At 41.3% G+C, this 23,747-nt stretch overlaps 1 protein-coding gene across 4 annotated transcripts in view; it reads right to left on the reverse strand.

Annotated features, from left to right (window-relative positions):
- Positions 1–23,747, reverse strand: part of ARHGAP8 (Rho GTPase activating protein 8) — a 94,406-nt gene that overhangs the window by 3,494 nt on the left and 67,165 nt on the right. For 3 of the 4 annotated variants that reach the window (XM_055711120.1, XM_055711117.1, XM_055711119.1), the window contains 4 exons: positions 20,351–20,428; positions 19,597–19,725; positions 16,493–16,596; positions 5,178–9,748 (listed from right to left, as the gene is read on the reverse strand). In XM_055711120.1, coding sequence (XP_055567095.1) covers positions 9,551–9,748; positions 16,493–16,596; positions 19,597–19,725; positions 20,351–20,428 — 509 coding nt within the window. In that variant the 3' untranslated portion in view covers positions 5,178–9,550. Of the gene's footprint in view, positions 1–5,177; positions 9,749–16,492; positions 16,597–19,596; positions 19,726–20,350; positions 20,429–23,747 lie in introns of those variants that run through there. The other variant, XM_055711121.1, reaches the window with a different exon arrangement.

The following is a 23,747-nucleotide window of genomic DNA, read 5'->3' on the forward strand; positions in this document are numbered from 1 at the left end:
AAAAGCTTTATGCTTCCCCTTTCAGCAGCTCTGGGCAAAGACTTGGACCTCTGGGGAAAGCTACAGAAAGGGTGTAGACTTGCTTTTCTCTGCCCAGACAGACACAAATCACTGCCCCCAAATCCTCATGATTACACCAGAGCTAAAACCAAACATACCTATTTAAGCCCTGGTTTCCTTTGGCGTCTGTAATGTGATTTGGTCAGCAGGTACCAGGGGTGCAAGGACTCCCAGGGTCACCCTGAGACTGCTACTGGCAAAGACAGGATTGATCCCAAGGGACTGACCCTCTCGGCGTAGTACCAAAGCCACCCTAACACCACCCAACACCATGCCAACAGCAGATGTTTCGGCCTGAGAAACACCCATTCAAGCCCAGCCAGCTGGCCAGGCACCATGGCCATGGCACACAGGATTCTTGCCAGGGAGATGATCAGTCTGTGTGTGTAAAGCTTTGCTCCAGTGTTTGTCCTCTGCTCCCTCCCATCTCAGGGAGAAATGAAGCATTTAAGCAGTGTATGTGTATCTTATCTTGCAGATGCTGTCTGGAGCTGCCAGGCTGTTTTATATCTCAGTTATTGCTACATCATAAATATTAAAATATGGATGCCAAGTTCAGATGCTCCTGGTTGGAGGTGAGATTTGACTCCCACTCTTTGGCCACTGGCACCATCCTGCAGGGTGGTGGACCTTGTGATGGGAGGGCTTTGGAGCTCCTGGTAATGATGGATGTACTGGGGACCCTCCTGTGACAGCTTCCCCTTCTCCCCTAAACAACCATGCAGAGGAAACATCTCACCATTGTGCCACAGCCCTTCCCCAGGGCGCTGCTGGCCCAGCTCTGAGCGCTGCTCCTACACTGGCGGATGCAGGCATACCTGCGGTGGGCAAGGGTGCTGGGGCCCTGGGTGCTGGCAGCTGGCACACCTCTGGGCTGAGCTGCCGCCACCGCACCCAGCAGCAGCCAGTGGAGATAAGCTGGCTGTCAGGCAGCCATCAGCTCTCTGAAGGCATCTTGAATTAAAAACTAATGATAGTTTGCTTTGGTAGCTCAGTTTTGATAGTGCAGCCAGAGAAAAAACAGCCACAAAGGGAATTATTTTTTCTTAAATAATTTGACTCTTTTTACTAGATGATTTCTGGGTGTTTTCAGTCATCTCTTTTAATTTCTCTCTGTACAACGTGGAGAAGGAAGCCTTGGGCAAATAAAATGATTGTCAAAGTCCTGAGTGAGAGAAGATGCAGGAATGAAAGCTTTCCCGATGGGCTGGTATTAGCTTATCAGCCATTGCTCTCCATGGACAGAGAATGGAGCAAATGGGATTAGGCCCTAAGCCCAGACGAAGTGCCTGGTTTAAAGACCAAGACTGGCTTCATGAGAAGGAGGTGGGCTGGGTGCTTGCGATGAAGGCAAGATGCAGGATGCGCTGTTGTGCAAGGGACCAAATCTGGCACGGCACAGGTGGAGACATCTAACCAGCTGTCAGAACACTGTTAAGTCTTCCCACTCACAGCATTTAGCGTGTATTCACCAGAAATGTCTGCCCAGGTGCTTTCCCTTTCTCACCTCCCCTTCTCCTCTCCTTTAGAAGCTGAAGCAGCTTGGGGCTCAGTCTTTTTGGGGCTCTCGCTGGCAAGAGGCAGGGCAGGGCACCACAAACCTCTTACAGGGAGATGAGAAGCTCACTGGCATAAAGGGCAAGAAGTGCCTTTGAAAAATCCTCAAGTTGTGCCAGAGGAGGTTTAGATTGGGTATTAGGAAAAACTGATTCACCAAAAGGGTTGTCAGGCATTGGAACAGGCTGCCCGGGGAGGTGGTTGAGTCACCATCCCTGGAGGTTATTTAAAAGACGTGTAGATGTGGTGCTTAGGGACGTGGTTTAGTGGTGGGCTTGGCACTGCTGGGTTAATGGTTGGACTTGATGTAGTTAAGGGTCTTTTTCAACCTAAATGATTCTATGAGCCTGTTAGCAGATAGCTTTGGTTTCCTCACCTGACCCATCCTTTCCTGCTTTTCACCGGTGTTGTCTGTCACAAGTCTTGTGAGGAGAAGGAGGAGGAGGAGGAACTGCCTCTCCATCTCTGCACTACCCATCATCTTCAGTGCCTTGGTGCAAAGGGGTTTCCTACAGGGAAATTTCCTGATTTCTGAGGCAGCCTCAAACAACTCATCCTCCAAGACAGTGCTTCCACAGTTGGGTCCCCAGTGACAGCCATGGGCACAGGACATGTAGTGACTGCAGAAAATACAGCTGTCATGCTGGGCGCAGAGTCCTATTAACTTTCAAGTGGTAATTATACGGAGAAGTTGTGATACTGTGACATGCAGAGAATGGGGTGTTTATTGCCTTCCTGGCAGGAGCATGCCGGGTGTCAAGGCTCGTGAGAGAGCTCTACAAAGCCTCTCATTATTTTCATCCTCTCATTTATATTATTTTGTAAAAGCTCTTTTGGTGCAGAAGACAGTGATATTATCTCACTGAATTTTAATGTTATTTTGTAATGGAATGGATTTGTTTTGTCCTTGTACTGTGGCCACTTACCCATCCAGGGCTGGCAGTATGCACTCTGGATCCTGGAAGGATTTTGCCACAGTAGCGCTTGGGAGGTCAGCCACAAGCCAAAGATAAGAGGAGGGGGAAAAAAAAATATTCATGTTTCAGAATAGAATGTAGGGATGGGAATAGAATGTATGTCTGCTAATCCTTCTGCAAAGGTGGAAGTGGCTTGTGATAGTTTGACACCTTGCTTGCGTAGTTGTTTTGCAGCAGCAGTAATTATTCCATGCAGATAGGACTAACATGAAAGCATTTGGGGCTAGTGGCTACTGATATTTGGTAGCCCAGTGAATGTGAGGGAGCTCCTGTACTGAAAGGGAAAGGGAGGAGGGAAGCAAGTTCCCTCTATGACCCCTAATAGGGAACAAGGCAGACCCTGACACCAGCCCATGCCTTGCTCCATGCAGGTGTTCAGAGCAGAGAGCTATGCAGCCCGATGAGATGCTGTTTCTATTCTGGGCATGGTTATTAAATACAGTATTAGCTTTACTGGACATCTGCTGTGGCTGCATTTCATGTATGCACAGCACAGTAGGTTCTTCAAAAGTTAGAGGCTGGTGAGGAGGGCTGGGAGTAGTGGGAAGTATGGAAAGGAAAAGACCTTCCTAACTTTTCCCCTTCATTGCAAGTGTTGTGTTACTAGATAGAAAAGCTCAATGTAGTTATCAAAAGCATAACCATCTTTCTGCTTCAGAGACAGGGGAAAGCATGATTTGGGCAATGTCACTCACACTGTCATCTGAAACTTCCCCACAGAACCAAACCTCTTGCAGTTTCCATTCAGTGTACCCAGCTGCAGAGCACCCACGAGAGCCTTGGACCATTCCTATACCCACAAAAATGCCAGGGAGGGGGGCATGTGTGAGTGTGGACACCACCCCCCAGCTCACGCTGACAGACTGCAGGCAAAAGAATGGAGATGGCAACAGGCAGAAGATGCAGCTTTGGAGGGAGAGAAAATACACTTGAAAAACCCCGAACCAACCAGACAATACTGGCAGATGGAGCAGGGGGAGAAGGTATTTTGTCAGAGGCTTTTGAAACAGAAAAACTAAGTACCTTGCTAAAGCCCTTATTTTTAGAGCTTTGGGTCAAGAAATTCTGGGGTGAAGTGTCAAAAATCCACCCATCCAAAGACCCTTCCATGACTGCTGCAGAAATTCAGTTCAGACAGTAGAGATGATGCAGTTTGGTGCGTTTTACAGTTGCTTTTTATTGTCCCATTAATTAAGGGGATAATTTTCATGGCAGAAGAGTAAGAGGCTGTAAACTGCTTTTGTGGGCAATTAAAGGTTGAAGTGCAGAAATAATTTGAGAGTACAATTCAGTATTGAGAAACAATCCATGCAACAGAGGGGAAAAATCCAAACCCAAAAGACAGAAATCCCGATTTCATATTAGGCTTAAAGAGGCTGGCATTAGCGTCTGGGGTATCAGTAGCTTAAATGAGTAAGGTTTTGAGGACCGAGGCAAAAGAAAACAAAGCAGTAGTGGACCAGGCTGTGTTTCAGAGGAGCATGTTCCCGTGTTGCAGCCTGCAATCTTGTCCCCCAAGCATTTGGGTTGGGCATCAGATCCAGCCGCTCCCAACTACAGGCACAAGCCCTAAACCTGCGAGTGACAAGCTCATGCTCTGGGGACTACAGACAAACTGCCAGTCAGGAAAGCAGTTCCTGCATGATGATTGCACCATGGAGAAATCAGAGCCACAATAAAAAAAGTCAGTTTTAATGATCAGTCAACTATGTGTGTCATCTCCCCTGGCTCCAGCAGAATTCCCTCCTTACCTCTGGCAATAATTGCAATGCCATGTGTGGAAAGGTGACGTCATCTCAAAAGAGACTATGAATGGGAAACAGCGATGCTCGTTTCCCCAGCTCTGGAGCATGGCAGAGGCCGGCAGAGCTGGGGCTGGGCTCCGGGCAAGCCCAGGGCTCCGTGGCTCAGAGGCACAAAGGCAGCCTTCTGGAAGAACTTCATGATTTCTGAAATAACAGCACCAAAACTAAGCCTTTTAAGAAAATGCTTTTATTTTTTGTTGAGTTGTCATGTTCCAGCAAAAATATTTTTCCAATCAGTTAATTATTTTTTTAAGGCCTTTTTCTTAATTATTTTTAGGTTCCAATTATTTTTAAGGCTCCTACCAGCTATTCCAGAGAGGAATAGCCAGGAGAGCAGGGCTACAGTCCTTCTGCAGACAATTCCCATGCTTTCCTAGCACTACAGGCAACAGAACCCAGTTAGGAAGAAACGGGAGAACTCGTGTACCATTGTGTGAGCGTATCTCCAGCTCAGAGAGGCAAAGCAGGACTCTTTTTTTTTTTTTTTTTTTTTTTTTTTTTTTGCCTCAGAGAGGCAATTCTCAGTAACAAGTTTTGGGTATCTATAGGCCCACTGTGGAAAAGGACTTTTTTTCCTGGTTGCATTTGAAAGTTTCCTTCTTAGTCTCCAGGCCCCAGCTCACTGTCCAATCACCAACATAATCCCAAAGAAATCTCACTGGTTAAGGCAGTTCTTTCTCACACTTTCCAGTTTGCAAGATAGAAGACAGCATTTATAGTACCCCATGGCAATCCCCCACTGCTCTCGGACCATGCTAGATTATTATTTTTTTTTACATTTACAAAAAAAAGTAAACTTTGCTACATTAGGTGCAATGCATCAAAATTAGCTTTCTGTGATATGCATGGATAAAGACTAAAATCAAACTCTTCAAATCGTGAAAATGAGTATTTTACTCCAACAGGAAAGGCAGAACACCGTTTGTATATGTTGGCCACATGTATCATTTAACACAGGACTTACATAGGTTTCATAGTCATACCTTTGGCTTCAATGGAGATGTGCCTACTTAAAGCAGGGTATGTTTGCTTCTGACTTCTCTTTGTAGGTAAAAACATGTAAGAAATTATGAATAGAGTATGAGCAGCAAGGGGACCGGTGGCCAGCAGAGCTTCAAGGGAACGTGAGCATCTCACTTCACAAATTACAGGTGCTGGCAGGAACTCCCTCTTTCTTACCCTGTGCCCCAACACCCCCGTGGCCACTTGAAAAGTGGGAGTGTTGGCAAACCTACGTTTTTCCAAGGTTGTATAGATAAACTATTCAGGAAATGAAGGGGGGGTGTGATGGGTGACTGTGCCATCAAACCTATTAAAGGTTCAACTTGCCACCTAAGTACATATTGAACACGTGACTAAAACATCTGGGGCTTTTCTATTATTAGTCTCCTCACGAGTGAATATGTTAAAGTTTATAAGGTTCTGAGAGATTCTGTGATGGATGCTGCTCAAGGAGCGCAACGCACACAGACAGACAGATCATCTGCACACGTGCGATATCATTTATGGAAGTTTTTTCCAAGAACTGTAAAGACCCCCCTCGGTTAATGACATTGTTCAATCTTCTTCCATTTCTTCATAGATTCAGGGTAGAAAAGTATTCCCTTCCCCCTTTGGCATTTGTTACTAGAGGCATCCTGATAATCAGACTAGTCTTGGGACCAATTTTCAACTCCTAACAGCTCAGTAAACTAAAATGCTTAGGCAATTTATTCTCTGTATATTGTCAGTTAGGTAACACTTGATTTCTCATTCCACGACTGCATTTTATTGTTTTAAACTGAAATTCAGCATGTGTGTTTCCAACAGATTATCTCCATAATCACTTTCTTTTTGCTATGGAAATGATCTGAAAATTGTTCTTTGGTACAAGAGAAGAGTTCACAAGGCCACACTGTACAAAAGCTGGAATCGTGCAATTATCATTTGTAAAGAGAAACTGTTATCAAAGTAACTGCAGGGGACACCTCCAGGACTCCTCTTAGAGTCAGGAAATTTGAAACATATATTTCTCTAACATGAATTTCACTCCAAACCCTTCTGAATAATTCATGAGAGCTGATTTAATGTCATAGTTAAGTCTGGCACTCAGGACAGAGATCGGGGGCTTCTGCTGCAGATGTGAACGATTTCACCAGTTCCTTTGGGGTCCGGGGGGGACAGAGCTGGGATCTCATCTCTAGGAGGGTTTTGTTACCCAGGTACCTTTGATCCGGGCAAGTCCCTTCCCTGTGACAGGCAGGGTTGCAGGGAAGGGCTGGGGTGGACGTGAGTACCTTCCTTATTTCTGTCTCGGGCTGCCTGCTGGGGAGGCAGGAAGATAAAGGGGAGCGGGAGTCCCCGTCCCCCTGCCTCCCTCTAGCCCCCACCAGTGCTAATGGCAATCGGAACCAGAGCCTCTGCTTTTCTTAAGCAGCATCAAGTTACCCACACTGGCAAATAACAGGTGTCTGTCCTTTAGAAGAAGGCGGCACCTTGAGATGAGAAAACGCCATTTTGTTCTTCATTCACTAAATGAGCGGAGCTAGAAATTGCTGGAAAATGGTAGTTTACAAAGCACTAAAAGGAAGACCTGCAGTTTGGTGTATGACCAATACTGAAAGCGTGAGTCAGGTTTCAAGTATCATCTACAGGCAGGCAAATTAGCTGAAGGGATGCTCCTTTCTTGTACTTATAGTCGCAAAAGTGAAGGGGTCAGAAGCAGCCCTGCCCTGAGGGCTCACTTCACCAACACAACTGCTGCTGCCAAATTCCTGCTCTCTCCCAACTTTGGGTGAGTTGGAGAACTAAATCCATGAGGAAGACCCCTCCCTGGCTCTGGAGACTTTTTGAGCAAAGCTGACTTCTACAAACTCAGGATTTCACCCCACAGGGCTTGGGTATGTTACTGTGCTAAAACTGTTCAGGACTCACATTCCCATTACGCAGTGTAGCCTGAAGACCAAATGCCATTTGATGTTGCCAGATTTATGGAAAGAGGACATGAGGAAATGGAAAACCACCATTTTATAGGACCTACCAGCATTTAATCGCAAAGCTTTTCTCTAATGCCAGGTGCTCCTTCTTTTTACAGACAGCAAAACTAACATGTATGTATTTTGACCAAGGTCAGCAAGTGGCAAAATACTTAGGTTTTGTTAATTCCCAGAGGCCATACTCCTCTCCTATAAGAACAGGGTGCTGATGCACAGAACCATACTGCCAAGTCACTGAGCAGTATTGAACGTAATTGTATTTGGTTTTATAATACAACAAGGCTGAGGTGCTGTCACTGGTAACTCAGATGTAAAAACAGTAAGTTGCAATACAAAACTACAACAGTTTTATCCCTGGCAATCTCATTTTGCTCAAATGGAACAATCATGAATGCTTATTAATTACTCTCTGTGTACTATGCAAGATTTTATATTTAAATGGGAGTCATGGGTGGTTATTAGTTAAAGATATTCAAAAGCCAAAAAGTTGTCTTTAAGACACTTGAGGAAGCGGGGAAAACACAACTGTGACATGAGATGGGTCCTTTCCACACACCTTTTTCTAAAGCCTCTGTATTTTTCAAATTTTAATCATTGCCTAATGCTATAGATGACACCTACTGGGCAAATGAAAGCCTGGCACATAGAGCATTCCAGAGCCTTCTGAACACTTGGTTATTTCCTGAAATTGCTGACAAGAATGAATCCTCTCCACCCTCTGCAATAAGATTGTGTTGCACCCTTTACACAGACAGACAATTTGTAACTGCTGAGATTTTGGCCAGAAGTACAAACCCTCAACTTGCTAGAACCTAGGGGATAAAAAGTGGCTCTGTGTTTGCAGAGGAGGAGATGCCTAAATTGTTCTCCTGAGACTATTAATTTTACTGAAGTCTAAATAGTCCCTCTGTTTCATTTGCTTTGTACAGAATCAAAAAGACCAGAGCATTAGGGAAAATACTACTTTTTTTACCACTGGTTAATTTTCTTTTGCTTTGCAGGCAGCTATGATAAATATATATATATATATATATATAAAAACATGTAACTGTTACCAATCAAGTGTTAAACCATGAAATAGCACTGCGTTAAGAGTTCATCAAATACAAGCGATATTAATGGCATAGTCAGAAGAAAATACTGATAATTCTACCTTTATATTGGCTAATTATTCGCATATCTACAAAATAGACTTTCAATGTGTAAAACTGGTATTAGGTATATTATCCAAGTTGTTACTCTTACTGCTTTCTAGAGAAACTGATTTGAAGAGCAACTCAATCAACTCAAACTACAAAAGTATGCAGCCCAAACATCAGGGGTACTCTTCACAAAGTTAGTCTATCTTCTGTACTATGCACTTACTGATAGAACTCCACTGATGAAAATTCCAAGCATCCAGAGGAAAAAAACCATTACTGCTCCCAATTTGAACTTATAAGAAAAAAACCCTTCCACACACTTTGCATGTGCAGATACAGTGATTAACTGCATATATTAGATATTTGCAAGCATAATTAGTTAGCTGTCTGCACAACTCAAATTATCCAGGAAACACTTTATTCTCCATGGTAATTGCAAACCTGATGTGTCACAACTGCTCACATCTTTTTGTGTAAAACAAGGCACTTAAATACATGGAAGAAGAGTTTAGAAATTTTAGTATCTTCAAAATTAATTCCACCTTTATTAACTTAATAGGGAAATTTCTAACAAACTTGTATTCAAATTAAAAAAAAAAAAAAAAAACAACAAAAAAAACAACAAAGGAAGAAAGCTGTATATTCAGGAGTGGTCCAGAACTTTGCTCTGCTCATGCAAAAAATAGTGCCACATAGTAAGGTCTCCAGAATCCCAAAGAAATGACAGACTGGCAACATAGTGTCATGATTTTTTTTAACATACCAGGTTTTGTCAGCTGCTCAAGTTTAATAAGTGGATTCACTTTGACCTATTGGCCTTTGAATGTTCACGTACATATGCTCCCCCATGTGATGAGAATATATGGGGCTGTGTGCTTCTCTCAAAATCTTTGGTATTTAGAAAGCTACATAAACTTTACTCTGTATTGAATGTTTTCTTTGCAAGAGAGAGCCCTGAATTAAAAGCTCCCACCAGCTGAAGCATGGAGACCTTCCCCTCAGGCAGCCAGACTCCCTTTTCCTGTCTGGAAGCATTAAGGCAGGATCTCATCAGGCACTGTTCGGGAGTTGAATATATTCGTGTAGAAATCTATCAGTAGTTCAGTGAAGAGATTCAGAGGTACCAGAGCACTCAGGGAAGTTGTTCCTTTCGATGGCCATATCAAATTCAAGCCAAAGACACAGGCCAAGCTGGATGCTGTCATTCTGTTATATATGCTCTCCTGTGAGACCTGGAAAAACATAGATATGAATAGGTATATGTAGACATGTGTCTCAGCGAGTGAGGACAAGATGCCATCCTGTATTGATGAATCAATGACGAGAGCAGACCCTGGTCACAGGTACATCACCGGCTCCTTAACAGCCTCAGGGCTGACTCTGCAGCCTAGAGCTACAGGGCCACTAGAGTCTGTGTCCCTCAGGTACAAGACAAGATGTTAATAAGTCAAGCAAAAAGGCTGAATTGTTTCCTTATGCTAGGAAAATTAATTGTTTTCAATCCTTCTACACGGAATCTGTTGTTATCTCTGCTGGGGAGCAGGGAAGTACAGCATAAGCAAACAGCTATCCCATCTGCTTCAGTAGTAAGTCCTCTATAGAATAAACCTTGAGGACTTCTAAAGTTGTTTGCAAGGGTTTAGAAGGATTTTTTTTTTCTCCCACTGGACTTCACTTCCAAGTGCCTCTATATCCACCCAATTCCTCTGAAGCAATGGAAGTGAAAATGTGCCGTAGGTAAAATGCACAGCACTGAAATCTGCTCTGTGCCTCGATGATGTGTCCTACTTCTATCTGTGGATGTGAGCCCAGAACTAGGTAGAAGGAGTATTTTTTTTTTCTCTGTGTGAGCTTGACAGGGAATTTCTGTGTGTTTTGCTCTCCTGCATAGTATGTCTGGTATCTAAAGCCAATATGGTCTGGGTGTCCTATCTGAAAAGTTCTCTGTTATTGTAAAGAGCTAGCAAGCTGAAAGTTCTCTTGGTTCCTCCTGACCCAGGTAACTCAGCCAGCTCTTCTCAGGCTGATGGTTGCAGTTGTTCATCCATAATCCGTCATGGGAAGACCACGTAGTCACAAACTGTGATGTACAGGTTACCCTGAAGCTGTCATCTCAGAACAGAACAAGGAATTACTGGGCAAAATCCCCCATGCATTCTTCCTGCTACAATTTCAAGTGGAATAGGAAAGCAAAAAAATCCTACTTCTCAGTGTCTCTCCGTTTCTGTTTTGCCATAAAGCCTCCTGAAAAGGCAGCTCTGTAGTGCTATGAAAAGCCTGAGGGCACTGAAGGAAAATCTAAGAAACTTCATGATCATGGGAACACTTCCTAGCATATGATAAACTCCAGTTGCCCTCTGCCTGGTAATACACGTTTCATTCCCATAAATCTCCTACAGCACCGCCTCCTCCTCAGTGTTTTACCTAGCAAGGAGCCTATTTGCTCAGCCATCAGGGGATATAATGCCCTTTAGACATGTGCACAGGATGGAAGTCTTTTCCTTCAGGGACATGAAGAAGCACTTATGTGCCCAAAAGCACAAAATCTTCCTTACCATATTAATTTTTCCAATAATAGGTAGTATTTTTCCCTCCAATATTTGCCTTACCCTTCTGGGACATCAGAGCTACCGCGTTGCTACTTCTGCTGCAAACATTAAAGGGCTTCAATTGTTTTTAAGGTCATGAAGCAGGCCTGGATAAAGGAAGGTACTGGTGCCGTACCACCTTTTCAAAGGACTGACTTCACAGCTTGAGAATAAAAAGTCATCAGGTTAAACAGCAATGCCTGCTTCATGACCTTGTGCAAAACATCATTCTTTCTAGAGCATGAACCTCGCATACATGGTTGTATACATGGTATACATGTTGACCTTCACATATTGCTCCCAATGCACTATTTAACTACACAGAAAAAACAACAAGCCCAAATTGTTCTTTTAATCTGCTTCAGATGAAACCAGCTCAAATGAGTTCATTATACTACGGCAATGCAGCAAAAGCTAAACTACTTTCCAAAATAACCGATGAGGGAAAATGGTTAGGACAACGATGAGTACCCTTGTTAACAAAGAGACATAGACCGAGGTATTACCCTGAAGGTGGCTGTTTGGACACTAGCAAATATAACAAGGTTAAGGACTGCATCCTGGCCCTTGGATCAAGTGGCTACATCCAAACTATGTAAAGCTGTACACATGAAACCCCTGAGGATTGAGAACAAATTATTTTTTGGTGTTTCTTTCAGTTGAAGGTCTGTAAAATAATGTGAAAGCTACAGTCTATCACACTGTGTTTTCTACAGCACAAAATCAAAGATAGGTGCTGTATATCTCGAGGAAGGTACCTTAAGTGCATACAGGGCAGGTACCCTGTGATAGCACAGAAGCACGTGGTATAGTACTGGAGGACAGTGGATGATGGAAGGAGCCAAACCTGTTGCCGTTGTCTTCTCCTGGTTTGGGGAGTGTTTCCTGACACGCTCCATCTCACAACACATGTATAGGTGCTGTCTTCAAGTGCTAGTCAAAACACACCCAACTCAACCTAACCACTGCCTTTGAAGGCAAATGTTTCAGCTCAAAGTAATACCACTACGACTTGCTGGTAGAGCTAGATCTACTTTTTCTCTTTAGGCCAACTATTTCAAAGAATGTTTTTAACTCCAGGATGAAACCATCTCTTCCCACATGCCACCACTCCGTGAACCTTCCAAGGAGACAGTCAATATTGAAATGATCAACAAAAATACCCATGACACAGCTTCTCCCCTGAGAGAGAAAATCTTTAAGATAAAATGAAATATTTTATCATCTGAGGTAGAGCTACACTAAGCCTTATCTGGGAGTCATAAATGAAGCCGACACTTAGGAATTCAAGGAAGACATGACACGGCACATTGCTTCACTCCAAACTGCACAGCAATCACTTCCTCAGCAGATCCAAGAAAAAGCGTGCTGCTGAACCCAGCTGTCTCCACAATCTCTGCCGGCTCACCAAGCTGCAGTAAGGAAGCCTCGTCACACCAGTGGCTTTATGCCTCCCTGAGGGGATCAGGCTTCACACCATCTCAACCCCCTCACTACCCCAATGCCAGATTTCTTTCGCAAATGACACAGACAGATCCACCTCATCTACACCACCATCACAAGGAGCTTTCTTACACATTTTCTTAATTAAAACATTTCTTAATGTTTTCTTACAACATTAGACCATGTAAGGGCAGCATGCAGTCAGCCAAACCCTTTATGGGCTGCCCTTCTATAAGTAACTGCACCCCAAAGCTACATTCTATCTAAGAAATACAAATGACATATTTAGCATTTGGACTAATTTCCTTGACTCCTCCTTTGAGTCCCTCACAAAGTTAGCAACCACAAAGGTAGTAACCATTGTCTCTGTTTCAACTGAAAATATACTCGCTCTGTCAATTTGACAAGCTAATAAAAGAAAATTCTCCAAGGACCCAGGCTGTATCTTTGAAGGAATCATCTGAACATCACAGAAGAGTATTGCAACAAAGAGCTACACAGCTCCAGTTTGTTGGGTTTTTCCCCCTTTCATTGAAACACGTATAGAAAAATCATTAAGTAATGACAGCCTGTACTGAAAGAAGTCCACTAGAAAGATAAAAACTTGTACATTGCAAATAACCACTGAAGATTTAGTGCCACATCAACAAATGCAAAATATACATTCTTCACTATCCCAGAATAAACATCCAGCTCACCCCAGCAAAATTGTAATGACTTTTGGATTCCTGATACTTGCATCCCAGCACTCTCATGGATACTGCAGGAGTGAAACTAAACAGCCACTACACTACCTAATGAACTTAAACAGTGAAATACAGAGGGTAGAAACAGCGAATTACCATCCCATTTTAAAAATATCAGGACATCACCATCTCTTTGGTTCCTCAGACGCAATGCTGAAAGGAACTCTACAAAACATTTTCAAAAGAAAATGTCTAGATATTAAAACGCCCCCACAAACTGACTGGGATGTGTGTCTATCCCCCACTCAGCTGCTTTGCAGACATGCCAACTGCTTGTATCTGCTCCATGAGGCTTAGTCATCTAATCCTTCCCAACATGCCCCATCATCTCCAGCCACCCCCAAGCTTTGCTGGTGCTAATTACACTTTTCAATTGGATAAGTGATTGAGACAAAACATTAATTCAGAGCTTTTTTTTTTTTCCCAGCTTAGCTTTAACATGTTGTTGTTTCAGTTACAGATCTGAAGCATAGTCCATGGGGCCCAAAACCTTACCCATTTTTTCTAGAGTTTTGAGTTTGGCAGGTTTTTGCAATGGTTCTTTCAGTCAGCTGAGCCACCCTTCCCCTGCATCAGGCATAAGCAGCAGCGAGAGAAACTGTGTAAGCATAGAGAGGGGGCTGTATCACCTGGTACCAAAACCAAAAACATGGTTATGAAAACACAATCTAAATTATATTATTGCCTCTACAAACTTTCCTGTCTGTGTAGCCTTTGACTGTTACAGAAAACTACAATTACAGTTTTCTACTAAATGGTTTCTGGCCCTCATCAGAGCTGGGTAACTGTAGCCCTCAGAGTGACTTGCCAAGGAATTTGCAAGAAGACTTCTTTCAGCCCTTTAAGTTCACATGTGCATTCACAAACCCCCTTCACTGCACAAGCAACACAGGCGGAACACAAATGCTTATGCACACTCATCTCTTGTGAGATCAGCTGAGCAAGTATGGACACTTTTTACAGGTATAATTCAGGGACTGATTTGTGAAAACTGGCCTTTGTTTTCCCTCTTGCTCCAATTCTGCCTAGGGACCTCGGTCCACTGCAGTTTCAAGAGGACCCTGCACATCCCTCTCTAGCGGCCAGATGCACTGCAAAGTGGAGATGGGCAGTTTATACCTTTCACAGTACACTGCGCTCATTACTGGCAAAATCACTGTTAATCTAAGGTTAAAGGAATTGGACCTATTTTTGAAATTCAAATCTGTTACTTCTGTAGGATTTGCACTGTCTTGCTGCAGCACCCTTGGACTAGAAGGAGCTGTTTCATTAAAGTAAGTGGGTTGAGACTGCAAAGAAAATCGGGATTCCCCCCCCCCCGCCCCTTCTTCCACAAGCCTGTATCAAACTTGGAGTGTTCAAAACCTGTATCTAGTGATTACAATTCATCCCACTTCATGAAATTACCACAAGTACCTCTTGCACTACTCAAGGCTGAGCTCAAGGAAGAATTAAATTGCCTCTTATATGTAAGAAGGTTGATGCTTGCAGGTAAAAAACAGGATTATTGGTAGAGCAGTCTGTTAAAGTTTGAATTGTGGCAGCTTGTGCAGCACACCAATCTGCAAGAAATAGAAATCTCTACCTCCTAGATTGTTTCATGTTCCCTTGACTTTTCCAAATGCAAATATTCCCTGAGACATTAAGGATGAAAAGGCATGGATCAGCAAAAATTGCAGATCTGAGCACCAGTATCAACTTGACGTTGTGCTTTACGTAACAAGGCATTATCAAAAATAATGCTGTGTTCTGCTGCCCGATTACAGAAGACACTATGTAGTACTTTTGCACACCTCATTAACACCTCAAATGCTCAGCTCTTAAGAAGCGTGTTGAGATGGTGCATCTATTATTGGAACAAAGTCACTTATACAATTCATAACACTGAGGAGAGGTATCAGTTACTGAAATAATAGCAAATGACATGAGGATTTCCTTAACAGCATTAGAGTTCAGCTATGCAACAGTAAATGAACACGTGGGTATTACAGGAACCTTGCAAGTGCTGTCTGAGGGCTGTATCAATGTGTTTCCTTTAATCTTGCTTTTATCTGGTGTTTTGTAGAAAAAGGGGATTAAATGTACCCGTTTCTGAAATCTGCTACTGGCTAGAATATGGCAAACATAATTTTAGCCCCAGAACAGTTACTGAGGGCTAATTCCTCCACTAGTAAAAAATCAGCATCGTTCCACACACATGATTGCTTTGGTGGGCTCTTAGGACTTCTGAAGGCTAGATCACTTCATTTAGGTGTCAGCTTATACCATGACCCTCAATTTTAGGCACCTGGGTCTGAAAAATGCAATCTGGAAAAGGCAATGCATTGGATAAGGCAGAAGGGAGGGAAATTTACAATCCAATTACTATCTTTTTCCTGCACATAAACCGGCAACCAAAGGATGTCACTAGGCTGACTGTTGAACTATCTTCCCCAAACCCTAACGACTGTGGGGTTACAAAATATGGGTTTAAAAAATCAGCAAATCAAAAAGTAGGATAAAAGACACATGATTTCATTTACCCTGAAGCATACCAAAAATCCTGGCAAAATGGCATGTTTGAAGTTTTTCTTTTAACACTGTAGTAAATTACAGAAAGAAAGGCTATTTTAAACAGGAAAATGTTACTGTTAAGATTTAAATATAAAATGTTTTGCTGATTGTTGTTCTAAAGCTCATTAATATTTATATAATTTTCTAAAATGACACTAATTTATTCAGTATTTTAGTTGCCCAAGATTCATACTTTGGATAAAAAAGGTGATTTCACCTACTTCTTCTCTGGCACTGAAAATGACACAACTGCTATTCTCAGGCTTTTTTTTCACTCCAAAATAAGAAAAAACCTCATCCAACCTAAATCAATAATAACGTACATTTGTGAATGTGGAGTGGAGGGGACAGGACTTTGAAATATTCCAGTGCAGGCATAGTTCCACTTAAATTTACACAGTGGTTTCATTACATCTAAACATGGTTTACACAAGGTGAAAGGATGGCCAGACCACTGACTCTTATTATAGACCTGAAGGGTTCTGTATCCTGAGTTCAGTCCACTGGCAAGTACCGCACAACAACCTCGCCGTACTTTTCAAACCATTCAGTTTTGGGGTTTGTGGAGATGTTAAATGTACAATTAACAAGAAAAGATTTAGAATGAAAAGACCAGCACTATTTTGGAAATGTTGCCCATACTCACCATATGGAGAAAGCATATCAGATATTTCAGAACAACATAATTGTGTTCAGGAAGTTCTTGGATGATTTGTTTACATCTGGTGACTCGTAAACTGCTCTCCACACCTGCAATGTCAAAGTCAGTCTTAACTCCAAAACATCAAAATATTACCAAAAAATAATACCTTATTTATATCTGCTGGAATTACTTTTGATAGCCACCTGTAAAACTGACCACAAAATTCAGCTCTATTAACCTCCATGACCACAGTAACAGTTAGGGTTATCCCTTTGAATGTCCCTATCTTATATCTGGCTAAGACTAACTTGCAGAGTATTCTTCGTTCAGTGAAATAGCCAAAATAATTTATTTGCTAGAGAGGACTTCCAAAGGTTTTGATTTGAATACCATTACCTCTCCACACACTGAATCCAGACATCTACTTTTTATGCTCTGATTTTATTCTTCCTGAGACAGTCCTGCCCAAAATGCTCTTTTAGCACCCTACTAATCTTAAAAACACTTTTGTGATTTCGCAGGCAACTATTCTATCTTGGCAAAAAATTTATGTGATGGCCACTTGGGTGTATAAGAATAGATGAACCTAAGCAGGTTCATTAACTCATTTCTACAGATGGGCAAAACCAAAACCAGACCCCAAAGCCCTCACATCGTCCAGACAGTCTGGGTGAGAATTACACTAACACTGAATTATATTTCAAATGCTGTACCAAGTGACTTTATTTTTTTTTTCCTCGAATACTGTAATTATTTTAGTGCTGGAAGTTTAACACCAATTTGGAGAAAGGTCTGATGATTACAATCATGCCTGACCTAAGCAGCCCATTTATGCTGATTTTTGTCTGTATTTGTTGCATTTCTCTCTCCCTCTCCCTGACTTAGCTAGAGGTGTGCATAAGTACATGTGCATGCACAAAATTCCAGCATGTTAAATGTTCCCTTAAGCTGTGAATTAAATACATGAAGCTATATCGTGGTGAGTTGTGCTGACATTTTTCCTACTGCAAAGCTATGAGTTCCTGTAAAACACAATAATCTGAGTCCCAAGAAATTTTTTGTCAGCCTTCTGCAGAGTAAATAATGCAGGAAGCGTAGCAATATTGGGTAAAGGAACTCCTGTTAGCATTTTCCATGACCAAAGAAGACATCCTTTTACAATTACAAGCTTCAAGGTTTTATTAATTTTTTTAGTCAGTCACTCGGCTAATTTATTTTACAGCTCCCATCAACAGCACTATCATTTCAAGGTACTGTAAAGTAGAGATACTGTATTTCTGGTTTTGCAGGTTAAAAGATGTAATAGATACATCACACACTGCTCTGGTGTCTTCCAGAAGACAGAATGAGAATTTTCAAGTCATCCCAAGACAGCTGTCTGTGATCACACCTCTTTAAAGCTCCCTTCTGCACTGTATTCACGGAGAATATGCCTTTGCTACAGTCCAGCTTGGCTCTCAAGCCTAAGATCTTTAAAAATCAGGATATCACCACGGCATCAAGAAAAGACAGCAGACGTCACACTGCATAACAAGAAAGCCCAAGGAGAAATTCTCTTCAACTCCACTTCCCAACGTATTTTGTCAACATTTTAAAATGCCAGTCAACAAAAATAACATGGAATGAAAGTTTCACAGGCACTTTGCCAGGCAAAACCTCCCAGTGTTCCTAGGACAATACATTGTTCTCAGATTCTTTTCAGACTTGTCATTTTTCACTTAGCTCTACCAAAAAGTAATATCACGTCCAGAAAGTCAGCACAAGACTAATTCAGTAAAAATTTGCATTTATGCATCTTTTTTTTTTTTTTCCAAATTTCCCCTATTCTTTCCCATTCTGAGGGACTATCCTTATTCCTTCCCATTTCTACTACCTTCCCGTGAACAGACCTGTCTTTCTCAGTGCCTTGAGGTATCTACTGTGTGAAGAGATGAATACTTCATTTGGAAGGTGGTGATCTACAGACTTGCAAATAGTAAAACAGTACAGAACTTCAGAGGATTCTTCACACGACTTGATTAAATTTTTAAATGGAAATACATGAATAAAATTAATGATATGAAACAGTATATGCAGATGCTAGCAACGGGCATATGGTATAAGAATTTTACCTAGAAAATTCTAGGTACAGTAAACCTGCTGGACTTCTACACTTTACAGTAGCAATTGAGATTTATCCCCAGCCTCAATTATTTTAGTGCCCTACCCCAAAAGCAAGTCATTATAGTGACATTATAGATAACCTACAGTTTGCAACAGCATCGAGCCATGATTACCAGAGATACGCTCATGGACTCTGTTGGAAGCTGTACTCCATTCAGATCTAACTTCCTCAAAATGCAGGTTTTGGAAAAACGTGTGCTTGTGACTGGAAGCTCTATGGGTTCCCTGCTACCTTGACTATAGCCTGGACGGCAAAATACCAGTCTCTACAAGTACTAGGTACTAACTCCCAGATATATGGGGATCTCAAATATTCAAACACCATGTATTAGGGGGCTGCCTTGCCAGCATTATAAGCTCCTAATTCCTGACAAAGGCCACATCATTAATGTTTTATAATTTATAGTTTCATGTGGTGCCAGACCTTTAGATGCAATGTCTTCTCATGGCTTGAGATCCTTTCTTCCCCAGTATATTATCCCATGGGAATAGTTGCAATAAAAACAATCCTCTCCCCATGAAAAAAGGAACAAAACACAATGCATACCATTGACCAGCTAAATTCTGCTTCCACAATTCTGCCAATCCTGCTGCTAAAACTAAAGTTGCTTCAACATAACTTGTTTCACTGAGACTGACTCAGTGCTGTGCCACGACATAAAAATGGAGTCCTGACAGTGAGAAGTCCAATCAAATTCTTAATAATACAGTATGACATATAGATAAATCAGTAAATCTTTAAAAAAGTAGAAAGGATCTTGGTAACCTTGACCACCTTGCTCTGGGGTACAGATTATGAGGTTGTCCCTCTGTGGCTACACTGAAGCACTAGTAATATCATATACCCACGACTGTGTCATGGTTAGCAAACAGCAGTGATCATGAATTAGCCAGGTCCAGTTCAACTTGCTGTATGAAGTTTTCTAAAACCTATTTATACTCACTGGTGATTCCAAGGATATGATCATAACACTCAAACGTTAGTAATGGCTGAGAGAGTTCCCTAAGGAAAGTCTTTAGGATAACAGCAGGAACATGGATATCATGATAATCATCAAAATTCACAGACTTGCCTAAAAGGAGAAAAAGAAAAAAAGGTGTTCAAGCATACATTCTAATTTTTCTTTAAACTACTGCTTAAAAACTGTTTCATGCTACATTTTGGCTTTCTGCTGCTGGGAACTCCTGGCATTTTATTTTTGTATTTTCCGTAGAGTTTTATTAATCTTGCTATAAAAGATAGTCCCCATAAAGGCACTGCATAAAATGACTTCATAGGGAAGTCAGTGCCTTTCAAGATTAGTTCACTACATTTCATAAATTATTAGGTATATTACTTTGCCATAACCCTGGAAAAACACCAGAGACAATATGACACATACACACTGTACTTTGTAACCACAGTAAAGCATGTAGATGCAATATGTTTATGAAAAAATAGATCATTTTTGACTCAAAACTTATCATTCATTAGCTGCTAAAGATTTTTGTAAGCTCTGGTCTGACATCAGCTGATGACCTGCTACTGTGTCCATTGCTATCTTTCAGGCTTCCGCACTAGTGTTCTTATTATTTTATGTTACAAATGGCTTTATGATTAACTAATTATAAAAAAGGCTAGCATTTCTGCTTCACTAACAAAACCATGATTAACAAAGCCCTCACACTATTACTGGCAATGGTATGATGACAGCTTACCCTGATTGTAGAGTTTCTGAACATCTTTGATAGTCTGGATGCTAGCTGACCTTCTGAAGAGGCCCTCTACTTGTAGTCCTGAAAAAATAATTAATGCAGGTCTCATCTGTAAAAGCTGTCACTCACTTCTTTTTCTCTACAGGTTCAGTTGAAAGCAGAACAGAGGAAGAAAGTTTGGGAACAAAGCTACACGATACACCTTTTTGGAAATAAAGTCCTTGAGAATAGAATGTAGGATCAAATCACGTTTCAGCATTGTCTACAGCACTTCATTTAGCATGACTCATACAAATAATACCTTTCCTTAAGTGTTCTATGGTGTCTTGCCAACTATAATTTTTCTTTAAAAGTAGCCTTCAATTGCACCTGATGACATTGAAGCAGGAGGTTTAGATTTACCAGGCTGCTTATGTACCCACTCTCAATGCATGTACCTGCAAACTGAGCCCCAAACCACACTTGTAAATCTGCTGTCCTTCTCGCCTTAAACCTTTAGTAAGCTAAAGAGGGGTATTTGCGAAGATTACCCAAGCTCCCTCTTCTGCCAGTGGATGAGACAAGATCCTTTAGTCTGGGAAACATTTCATAGGATCTTTGGATGGAGGAACCTTTGGATTTCTTACCATTGGAGAGTTACTGGCCTCCACGGCTTAGAGGTAGTTTGGATCAGACCCTGGCTCTTTCCACCTCTCTCTGGAGTCAGTGGGACTTAACACTCTGCCTGCCCATAGTATTGTCAAATACCTGATTCTAGTCTTGAGGCAGTTCTGAAATATTTCTCATAAATCTCCTGAAGGGTATCTATCTAATTTTCTTTTATGTTGTGGACTAACTGAAATGTGACTTCAGCTGCAGAGGAAAAACGTCAATAAAATGCATCCACTCAAGGAACTAATTCAGACCACAGCTTTCCAGGTAAGTTATTTATCTGAATTATTATGCAAAACAGGGTGGAGACAAGAAGCATTACTTTTCTTAAGACTTGTGGTACTTCTTGATTTTGAGTTCGGTGAAATCCTCATTTGCCTCCCCCTTTCCTTCACTCCTGTTTGTGCTGCTCCTTCTACCCAGCAGGTAATGCAATTTGGCTCACATGTAGTCTGAATTGGAGATTTCTAGTGGAAGCAGAGTAATTTAAAATTTTAGCTTACGTGGGTCTGACAAGACATAAACGGTTGACATTTTCAGAAGGGTGGCAGACCACCCACTGACTTGGAGTGACCACTGTATATTTCTCTCTGTGAGTGTGGAAGATCAGATTAACTTTTTTATTGTCTCATGCTTATTTTTCAGCAGGTAAGTAGCCAGACTGAAATACATGTTTATGTATTTCAACTGAAGTACACAAGCGTTTATTTACATGATCAAGAATCTTTATGATGTTCTAGAAAAAGTTTGAGTCATACATTAATGAAAGATACTCAGTCATTCTTGTAAATTCATTCAGGTTGCATGCATATTTTATACATGAAAAAATACAAAATTCCTTAATGAACATTTCTTACAGAACAGCATTTAGTATCGTTCATATGAATTCAGACAAGTATACTAAAAGAACTGATAATGAACTATTGTAGTAAATTTTCCTAAACACATTTCAGAGGCTTTTGCAAAGAAACCCAAACTCTACTTGAAAGTATTCCACTGACTAGACCTAAAGGCTTAACCGGAGTTTAACTGACTAGAGCTCCTAGTTACTTTCTAAGCATTTATGCCCTTGCCTGTTAAATTCAAGGTTGAACATTTAGCCCACGCACTCAGTTCTGGAAGGAGTATGACATCTCAAACTACAGTATCTAAGAGGAACATGTGTGGTTACTAAAGGACAAATGGACAATGATTACAATCTATTTGACCACTTGCTTTATTCCTGATCAGAGCATTTTTCAGTTGAATAAAGTTATGGTAAATAACATCACTGTAGTAAAATTGTTCCATTAGATTTATAGCGCAACCTGTCTAAAGACATGGGTTTGGAAGTGGCAGCTGTGAACAGGCTGTTGTGAACATGTCAAGGCATTACCCTCAGTGAACAAGAAAAACGATCATTTCCTGAGAATTTGTAAAATTTTATGCAGCCTGTCAGTGGACTAGAGGTTTTCTGTAGAAACAAGTCTCAGAAAATGGACATCATAAACGCTTGCAATTCAGTTTGCAGGAATTGGTTTAATAGTTAATGTTTTAATCTGATGTGAATCTCACTGTATAAATGACAGTGTAATAAATATAAATTTTTAAGATGTTTATGCCTTTATTGGCTAAGCTTTCAAGAGTCTAATTAAAAACATTAATCTGTAGCGTAGACAGCAGCTGTACTTGTCTGGCCCTGCATCCCATCAATGTTACTGTAATGGCACACAACGCTGAGCTCTTGCTGAATGTTTTTTGGAGGGGAAAAAGCAACTTTTACCCTCCGGTGCAGAAATCTGGGGAACAGGTGATACCCACGCTCCTTCCAGAATTCATTAACCGGGTCAGCTGAAACTGAATCAATATACAGGAGTTTGTTTGATCACAGGTGGCAACAAGCCAACTACCCAAGTAGGTCTCTCCAATCCTTCTTACATTTGTGGGCAACCGACCCAAGCGATATGCCACTAATGAAATGTAGGTTAGTGCAATTCTTAGGAAAAAAGAAAACACTATATTCTCTTTCTAAAGTAAAAAAAACCTGCAACAGCAAAAGAGCCCATCTTTTTTGTGTAAAAGATACTGAGACCATAATACATTTTATGAGAAAATAATATATTTTGTACCATTTTTAAATAAAGCGTGAGTCATAACTTCAGCCTACTGGTAAAGAGAAATACGAGTCAACAGCAATTATGCTATTGAAGGGGGAAAACGATGAGCCTGGGTACAGGCACAGCCCTTTTGCAATATATTTGTCTGACTTCTCTGACTTCTGTGACACATATGAACTGATAAGGATACTTTTTTTTAGAAGACTGTGAGTCTGTTGATTGCTCTCAGTGCTTCAGCAGGGCAGGGGAAAGCTACCTGAAAACATGATTTGAATGATGATGTTTCCCATGTCACACAACCTGAACAGCATTAGCATATGCCCCCAGCTGGGTCTCAAAATAAGGGATGGGGAAGAGGAAAGGGATCTGAACTCTCTCATTGGTTATTCCACTGTGATGGATAAACATGCAGCCTCAGACACAGTCAGGAAATACTTTCTCCAATCCTGTCTCTTCCTTTTTAGTCACTGGGGGGGAGGGTAAAACCAGTTCTTGAAACTACCATAATTAAGCTAACACAAGGTGCCCACATTAAAATAAAACCAATCACTTTGTCTTCTTTTTGCAGACAAAATACATGCCAGAGCCACTAGATTTATGTGATGAGGAAACAAAATTTCCTGAAGACAATCCTAGTTGGTACAGCTCAAAGA

Source organism: Falco cherrug, chromosome 5 (assembly GCF_023634085.1).
Source record: "Falco cherrug isolate bFalChe1 chromosome 5, bFalChe1.pri, whole genome shotgun sequence".
Lineage (NCBI taxonomy): Eukaryota > Metazoa > Chordata > Aves > Falconiformes > Falconidae > Falco > Falco cherrug.